Source organism: Cyprinodon variegatus, unplaced genomic scaffold (assembly GCF_000732505.1).
Source record: "Cyprinodon variegatus isolate N-32 unplaced genomic scaffold, C_variegatus-1.0 Scaffold257, whole genome shotgun sequence".
Classification (NCBI taxonomy): domain Eukaryota; kingdom Metazoa; phylum Chordata; class Actinopteri; order Cyprinodontiformes; family Cyprinodontidae; genus Cyprinodon; species Cyprinodon variegatus.
Genome location: NW_015150710.1, coordinates 248,209 through 257,590, shown reverse-complemented (window position 1 = coordinate 257,590; position 9,382 = coordinate 248,209). Strand labels below are relative to the sequence as shown.

The 9,382-nt window shown below is 39.0% G+C and overlaps 1 protein-coding gene across 1 annotated transcript in view; it reads right to left on the bottom strand.

The window, feature by feature from the left end:
* LOC107089581 (kinase D-interacting substrate of 220 kDa-like) overlaps positions 1-8,321 on the bottom strand; it is a 32,683-nt gene extending 24,362 nt beyond the window's left edge. Inside the window, exons 1-7 of the mRNA XM_015382464.1 lie at positions 8,171-8,321; positions 3,601-3,763; positions 1,165-1,263; positions 953-1,051; positions 772-870; positions 586-684; positions 397-495 (exon numbers count right to left, since the gene is read on the bottom strand). Coding sequence (XP_015237950.1) covers positions 397-495; positions 586-684; positions 772-870; positions 953-1,051; positions 1,165-1,263; positions 3,601-3,732 — 627 coding nt within the window. The 5' untranslated portion in view covers positions 3,733-3,763; positions 8,171-8,321. The remainder of the gene's footprint in view (positions 1-396; positions 496-585; positions 685-771; positions 871-952; positions 1,052-1,164; positions 1,264-3,600; positions 3,764-8,170) is intronic.
* Positions 8,322-9,382: the final 1,061 nt, after the last annotated feature.

The window sequence follows — 9,382 nt, the reverse complement described above, 5'->3', positions numbered from 1 at the left end:
ATTTCTGACATTTTTAATTGAAAAAGGTTCCTGGATGGAAATAGAAACAAATGGACGCACTGAAACCTGGCTGCGGCTACTTCCTGTTGTGCATTAATTTGTCTCGTCAGCTTTTATTTTCATACCCAGACGGTTTACGTCCCCATGACCAGAATTTCATTGGCTTTTAAATGGTTTTAACTGGTTAAATCTGGATGGAGGTTTCTGGAACATCGAGGTGAGGGACCCCTGTCAGGATAAAGACCTTCACCTTCATCCTGATGGGTTTATTTTACTACATTTGTACCAAACTAACATGTTTTGGTTTCACTTCATCAGATTTTCAGCTTCAACTGAAATGTGGGAGGGACTCAAGTGACGTATCGCCACGGTAACAACGCCCCCATGTTCCCTTACCGCGCCCTCCTGGTCGACGTCGGCTCCTTTCTCCAGCAGATGCATCACGCAGTCGTAGTGCCCCTTCCTGGAGGCCCAGATCAGGGAGGTGGTTCCATACTGCCAGACAAACACAGACAGACAGACGTTTGGTGCGAAGCGCCGACGGCGGCGCGTCTCTGAACCTCAGACGGAGCTGCTCTCTGTCACCTTATCTGAACAGTTGACTTTGGCTCCGTGCTGCAGCAGCAGCCTGACGATCTCGCCGTGTCCCCGTCCTGCGGCCCAGATGATGGGATACACGCTGTACTGCTCAGAGAGGAGGGAGGGGGGGTGTCAGAGCACGCCCTGCAGCGTGACTACAGACAGCCAGTGTGGGGTGGGGGGGGGGCCTACCTGTCCCGTGGTGTTGGGGTTGGCTCCGTGCTCCAGCAGCAGCTGGGTCACCTCCACTCGCCCTTTATAAGCCGCCCACATCAGCGCCGTCCAGCCGCCCTGAACCACAGAACGTCACCTTACACCAACATCCACCATAACATCAGTTCCAACTACGTTTCCCATGAGCCTCTGCTCCCACCATGTCTCTGTGCTCGATGTAGGCGCTGTTCTCCAGCAGCTCCCTCACCACCTCCAGGTGACCCTCTTTGGCTGCAGAGATCAGAGCCGACCAGCAGTCCTGAAAGCACGCACAGGGAGCGCTGTTACCACGGAAACAGCCGATCAACTGGCCCGTGTCCTAGCAACCACGGGGAAAGGCATAGAAAAACAAGTGATGGGGATATTGCTCACCACGTCGTCCAGGTTGACGTTGGCTCCCCTCCTGATGAGCTCCTGGACGATCTCCAGGCTGCCCTGCTCCGCCGCCAGCATCAGCGGCGTCTGTCCGTTCTGCACGCAGCAAACATGGTGAACACACCCAAACCACTGCTCTCTGTTCAGTCACTGGATTGCTGATTGATCAAAACAAAGTGAGGCCACCGTCCGCCATGTTGGTACTCCCCACTCCCGCAGAGACATGCAATAAAAAATGCCTCCATGTTCAGCATTTGGCTGCAAAAACAATCAGTTTTCTGGCTGCAGGAAGACGTTCCATACGTAATTTCCGAAAATGTGTACAAAAACAAAACAAAAATGGCGCCGGCAACGCTTCTGGGTCATTTTTTAAGCGAATGTTGGTGATTTAAAAGTAATTTTGAGTGATGAATAATTTTTTATTGCGATCATTGCACTTACCCGCCGGGCAAATGCAATGAAATTTATACTCTCCCGACAATAAAAACTACTTGCCCCGAGCGAACGGGCGATGGTTAACATCGAGCCCTGCCACATGAATTTTATTGTGATGGTTTTGAACAATTTGTTATATTACATGATGACTATAGAGTTCCTAATGACTATGCCATGTGATGTGACTATTTTTTTATTCTAACTTAAAATAAGCTAGTGATGCTATGAAACAGCCAGTGTGTCAAAGTGATGAATTTACAGGGTTCGTACACCTTTTACAAAGTCAAAATCAAGCACTTTTCAAGCACTTTCAAGATCCATTTTAAAACTTTTTCCAGCACCTTACACCGCCGTAAATTACATACCAATGTATAGTCAAAATTATTATTTAGTGTTGTCAGCCAGTTTTGCGCGGATGACTGCCAGGATGAATACATAAAACTAAATCCTATCTTAATTTGTCAGAGCACACGAGGCAGATATTAATTTTCTATTATCAGTTTTAATTAACTACTTACCTTTCCTATAGTTCAACGATGATGAAGACGACAAAGATGTTTCCCCCCCCCACACATCTCCTCGGATGATCAAAGAAAATTTCTCCTCTGCCATGGCGTAGTAATATAACCAACCAGAGGGTGTCGCAATTGAGTATAATTAGCCGTAGAGTTATTGATGCTGTTTTAAGGTCTGGGCCTGGAAATGAATTAAAACTTCGTTTTTTTTTTTTTGTTTGGGTTTTTTTTTTAACGTTGGCGAGGCGGTAGCGTGAGTTTGCCGCCAAGATAGTGCTGCGGGAAACACTGCAATACTAACATTACATTATCGCACCGTACTCTCAGTCACTCAGTAACGTAGCCTGTGAATTCCTAGCTAGCAGTTACTAGCGTAAACAAATAGGCACTAACGTTAACGTGTTCTAGGCTACTTCAGTTGGCTTACTTAAAAGTCTATGACTTACCCTTCATGTGACTCGACAGCGCAGACTCGCCCGTTGCTAAAAGCTGCACATCTTTTTTGCAGACTTTACAAGAGGCGATTCGTGGGGTTTGTCCCCGTTTAATCCTTAATTTGTATTTTTCATCTTCCAGCCAACGTTCATTGAAACGACAACCTCCCGGCATGGTGCAGTAGTGGTTTCATGGGGGCGGAGTCACACATGGAAATAGACTGGCACATCGCAGTCACACAGAAGCGAGCAGGTTTCATTTTCGGGCTCTCCAACATTTTATTTCTGCATTTAATAAACACACGATTCAGTTAGATAGGGATTTGTTGTGAAAGAAATAGTTGCAATTTCAAGCATTTTAAAGCATTTCATCCAAAATATAAGCAATTTTCAAACCTTGAAAACACAACGTCAAAATTCAAGCATTTTCAAGGATTTTCAGATTACGAACCCTGAATGCATCTTTATTTAAAAGTCTGAAGTCACCCTGAAAATGAGAAACCATCGTTGTTCGATGCTGTGGTGCAGGTATTGTTTACATTGCGACCGGTCTAACTAGGGAGTGCCAATATGGCGGCCGGTGGCTTCATTTCAACCCAGCACTACCAACAATCAGCATCCAGGGAATAAATCAGAGACGATAAACTAAACAAACCAAGAAACAATGAAAACTAAATACGGACCTAATTCACTTTGTTATTAAATCACATTAAAATGAAGAGAAATATATGATTTAATTCAATTAATAGCAAATGGAATCAAAAACTAATCTATAATACCTAAAACAATGAAATAAATATTTTAGATCGATAAATCCATAATAATTAATCATTTATTGTTTAGTTTTCAGCACAGAATGAGACTTATTTATTGTTTTAACCTCTTTGTTTTTATGGTTTTTACTTTTTTTAAGTTTTAATCATTCTTTTTTTTAAGTGAAACACTTTGTTATCAAGTGCTTTAAAAAAGAATAAAGTAGAAGAGTTTAAATTTAGATGTAAAAATATGTAAGAGTTAAAAAAAGGTGAGGGAAGCTGAGCGCTACGTACGTCGCTGCGGCCGTCCACCTCCTTGAAGCGGTCCAGGTGAGCTTTGAGGGCGCCCAGGTTCTCCTCCTCTACGTAGCTGAACAGGTTCTGGATGGCCAGAGTGGTCATCTTGATGGACGTGGTGGTGTCCATGTCTGCGGCTCGTCTGTCCCTGACCTTCTTCCTGTAGGAGACGGAGGAAAGAAGCGTTCCTGTCAGGTTTAAGCTAAAAAAAATAACAGATGATCGACTTTAAAGGCTTTAGAAATGTCCTCAGAAGATGCTTTATGGAAAAGATGATAAACAAACGTCCCGGTGGGCGGAGCCTGTTCAGATGAAGCTTCGGCAGCTGTGAAGACGTCGGCTGACCTCAGACCAGCCGGCAGCTTCTGCTCGCCTCCTGATAAACACCTCAGCTGGCTGATAGCGGGACGACGGCAGGATCTCATTTCTCATCAAAGGCGGACATTAAAATGGGCGGCTGTCACCATGGCGACAGCCTACACATCTCACATACAAAGGGAAGCTGTTTGTCACGTCTGTTCCTGGTTTCCTCATATCTGAGTCTGGTCCAGATCAGAACGGTGGAGGATGTCTGAGAAATATCAGCTGCTGGTTTTTAAAGCCATTTTAATCCAAACGAAATGAATAATAATAATAATAATAATAATCATAATCTGATTATGGAAAAGCTTGTAAAGATCAAATAATTCTGATCGGGGTCTCCATGTGCATCCGCCATCAACATACTGCGCCTTAAGTGGCTAATTGTTCTTAACGGCCAATCACAGACAACCTGGACTCAGCAGGTAGATTATTTTTATTTTATTTATTTCGAACAGACAGTAAAAACAATCAAGAAAGAAAAAAATTTGAATGAAACAAACTTAAGAATGAAAATATAAAACAAATTATTTTGCCCATGTGACATATTTTATATTTTCTGTTCGAAAAGGAGCAGGTAGAGGATACATCTTATAATGTCCCGCCCCTTTCCTGCTTGTCAATTTATCCTCAATTAACTGACAAAACATCAAAAAAAGCCATGTACAATTATTTTAAGTACTATTTATGTCATCAATTACATTATAGACTATTAAACAGTCATCTTATGTAGCGTATTTTGAAATGAGCTAGGTTTTAATCAGTTTTTTTAATTTGCATTAATAATTTTTTTAAACTCGTCATTCAATCAATTCCAGACATTTACTTCACACACAGATAAACAAAAACTCTTCCTGGTTGTTCTAAAGTGTTGTTGTTTTTTAAAGTATCCTTCACCTCTTAGATCATAGCCCCCCCTCTCTGTCACCAAACATTTCCCGTATATTGTGTGAAAGTTTTTGATTTCGGACCTTAATTGTAAAGTTCTAAATATTACCAGGTCGCAGAATTTCAGTATATTTGATTTGATAAATAACTGGTTTGTGTGTTCCCAGTATCCGACTTTATGTAGTATTCTCATTGATTTCTTTTGTAAAACGTATAATGGCTGTAAATTTGTTTTGTATGTATTCCCCCAAACTTCAACACAATATGATGAGATCACAGATGATTGTGATGTAGAAATAAAAAGTAGAGCTGCAGCAATCAGTTATTTTCTCAATCTATTTTCTTTTTGGAGTAACTGATTCATCAAAAAGATTCAATAAATTAACATTTCTAACTAAAAAATCATTCTAAAAGAAAAAAAACATGTAAATATACATGTAATGATATCATTATATACATATAATACTAAGATTTTTGATCTTGAATGGAAAATGTTTATATTTTGTAAAGTTTTGTCTGAATTTCTGCAGGAAGTAGGCTATTTTTTTCAGTAAATTATGGAGACTGAACCGTTACAATAGGCAACCATTTGATTCAATTAATAAATTAGTTTAAATTTATTGTAATAATCGATAAGGATTAATCGTTTCAGCCCCAAATAAATGTCAAAGACTCATATACACTGCAAAAAATGTAAATCTAAGTCATTTTTTTCCTAAAATAAGTGCATTTTCTCTTGAACTGAGGTGGTAATTGAGACACTTTGCCAAAAGAACAAGACAATTAACGTTTATAATAGGTAAAAAATATTGCATTGTCTTATTTCAAGTGCATTTTATCTAATTATCTTATTTTAAGAGTAAAAATACTCATTCCACTGGAAAATAATCTTATTTACCTGCTCAAATTAAAGGTAAATACACTTAATTTAAGACATTATTACTTGTTTCTGGATGTTTTTTGCAGTGTAGCTGCTGAACAGACTGCATTAAATTTGAAGCTAACATCTGACTCCCAGGCGGTGTTAGGGTGGAGCCGTTACCCCGGCTGTTCAAACAGGGAAAATGGGCGTGCAGCCTAAACCTGCACCAGCAGGATTCCCAGTAAAACCCTTAAATGCAGCAATTTGGAGGCTTCTTCTCTGCCCCAACCCGTCTTTCTGCAGATATTCAGAGAAATGCTGTAATTTGAACGTCGGGCCTTTAATGATGCCAAACAAGCAGCTGCTCCTCTGTTGGCCTCATTCTCAGACTGAGAAGCTGCTTTTTATCTCCAACTGGGTTCTCTCTAACCGACCAATGAGGCAGAAGCTGAGCAGGAGCATCAGAACCCGCCCAGTTCTGCACCTTTCCCTGCATGCCATAAACACTACTGCCACAAAAATACCAATATTTTAATATTTCTTATATTTCATTTCTTTAATAGTCAGCCATGAAACTGTAAATCTTGACTTAACATCTGTTGTGATAAATCCTAACATTTGGAAGGATTTCAATAATACATTTGATGTTTTCAATCATAATTTCCACTCTTGTTTTTACTTCTTTTATTTATGTCTATGGTGTTAAATTGCTGCCAAAAATCAGACGAGCGTATTAAGCAATCACAATAGTGCAATCGTTAATAAAACCTCGCATTTAATAACGTAAAGAGCGCATAGCAGAGATCGCGGGCGTGTATTGTTAATCAAGTGCTATTGAACGCAGCACGGCGTGCAGAAAAACACGCCCCCTCCCCCTCTCTTGTAGTAAAATGTCAGTCAGGGGAATTTTCTATTCCGCTGGATCTGATTGGTCGGATTTTCCGCTCCTATCTGGTGGAAGCTAGCAGCTAGCTTGGTGTTTCTGAATTATTTTTTATATTAAGTTGATGATATTGCTACATATTTTGAGATTGTGAAACCATGACCAAGTGCCTCGTACCAAAATAAGCAAATTCAGTTTGCAAAATAAGTTTGTTACTCGCAGCAGTCAAATTAAGTTAATTAATCGTGATAAGCAGCTAGTTGTAGTGTAACTATACATGCCCGCGATCACTGCTATGCGCTCTGTTACTATCCAATCCGTCCTGCGTATGCGCGAACACATATACATCCAGGTGTCCAAAAATAATGTAATTATCGTACTAAAATTACGTATTTCTATCCTTAACTCTCTAAAGAATGCTAACACACATCTTTAAAAATTGTTTTATGACTTTTGTGAGACAATTTTGATGCTTTTTCTTCATTAAACTGCTTCTTTGACGTCATCATGCTACATGCTCAGAGCAGTCCGGCAAAATACGATTAAACCGCGTTTATCTGTATTTTAGTTGTTTCTTTCTTTGGGTAACAAGCTGTATACCGTAATGTTAAGACGAAATAAGACTTAAAAAGACTAGATCTATGTTGCGTAGAATCCTATTTCCGATGAGTGATAAAACAGAAAGGATTTTACGGGATTTATTTTCTCAGGAAATACATTATTAACCTTTAACACATTATATTTCAGTACGCTTCCTATTTTGGGGGAAAACGTTATTTAGGTCTGTTTTAACAAAATAAAATTTGAGGGCGACCCTGAAGTTTATCTGGATGATGCTGCATGTGCAGAAAGGATCAGGTAGTGACACGCTCTTTCGGTTAATAAATGGGCAATTGTGATAAATAACTGCACTATTTTTATTGTTTAATACGCTCATCTGATTTTTGGCAGCAATTTAACGCCGTATATGTCCTGCTTTCTTTGTTCTGAGCAGGTGCACCAATGGACTATTGGATAATTTATAAAAAATAAATAAATATCTGTCCTAAAAATACATCATCTTACCAAACTGTAAACTTGATTGGTTTTATCCTGTATTTTTTATTTTATTTTATTTACTTTTACGTTTTTTGTGCAAAAAAAAAAATAATAATAATACGCTTTTTAAACAGATTTCAGAGCTTGTATGATATAACAATAAAGCAAGTCGTTGCTTTTATTGATAATAATATTAATCCTAATAATGATAATTGCCTGGTTCAGTGGCAGAATGAAGCCACGCCCCGTCCTTTGATGTCAGCCGCGTTGGTTTATAACAGCGTTATATGGCTGCTTTAACCTCAACAACCTTCATGCTATCGGACACGGTCACCGATTTACCGCCCGAAGACGAAATTAGCTTAAATGACACAATTCAGTCCAAAAATGAATAAATTCTGCCGTGAAAAATACCTTCACACACCCAGAGCGGGGATCTGATTCATTCCTCAACGACAAGTGTCAATCAATTATTAATCGATGGCAGAAAAAAAAAGGATGCTGACGGTGAGAAGAAGAGGGAGGAAGAGATTTACCTTCAGAAAAAGAACTAGTTTCACTAGAAGTTTTCCGCTTCGGGTTTTTAGATCTGTTTCCTCGGCCTGTTTGCGGATGACAGCCTGTCGTTATTCTCCATCCCCGACAACAGCAGCCATCTTGATGAGAATAGCGAGCGAGACAACAGCAGGATCCAATCACAGCGCGTCACCTGCGAAAAGCAGCACGGCACTTCCGCTTTGTCCTGTCAAAATAAAAGCACCAGGAAACGCTGCTTCCTGTTAAGTAAAAACAGACTTTAGCATCTTTTCTGCGACAGCTTGCTCATTCTTATTGATTTATTTATTTCATAAATTCAACCTATAATTAAACTAATTACAATAAAACTGCACAAACTTAAAAAAATATATATATATTCAGTGGTTCTAATTTATTAAGTGCTACTTCACATTAACAGTGTGTGTAAAATGTCATTTTTAACTTTTAACTATTGTGTTATTCTTATAAATTCCTCTAAGGTCCACATTTGTGTGACCATTTTTTCTATAATCTTTTTGCTGCTGTAAACACCAGAATGTCCCCATTGTGGGACAATGAAGGGATTTTCTATTCTATTTTATTCTATTCTAAGATAAAGAAAAACACGTTTCTTTTTCAACTTTTAGAAGTTTGTCATTTTCCTTTTTATTTTGCTTTATGTACACAATCTAATATAGGGAGATTATGATAGACAGAGATTGCTTCTTTATCATAAAGGTCGAAGAGCGAACTTTAATAGTGGTACTTTGAACCTTTTAGACAACAACACACTCCAGAAACTGCACTTCTCAATTGATTTTAATGCTGAAACTTCCAGGTGTTGAAAGCTGCCAGAGATATTTGCCAAAACACCCTCAGATGCATCTGAAGGTGGCGCAAGTATCCCAAATAATTTTTAAGACCCTTTTAAAGTCTTGTCTTGTATTATTCATCTTTCTAAATAAAGATATTTCAAGCTTTGTGTTGGTCCATCCCATAAAATACAAATAAAGTGATATATAATGAAGATAGGTTTTAACTTTAAGGTGTTAATACTAGAGTTTGCCACTGCATAATGTTTTAAAGCTTTCCATGCACATGAGCCTGTGAGTTATGCAGAAATGATTAGATGTGCAGTAAATCTACTTATCTTTATTAGTTTAGAGAATAGGCAGGAACTCGTTCAGTTTAGTTTGAAGTTCTTATCAATTCAATTCTATTCAGTTTATTTC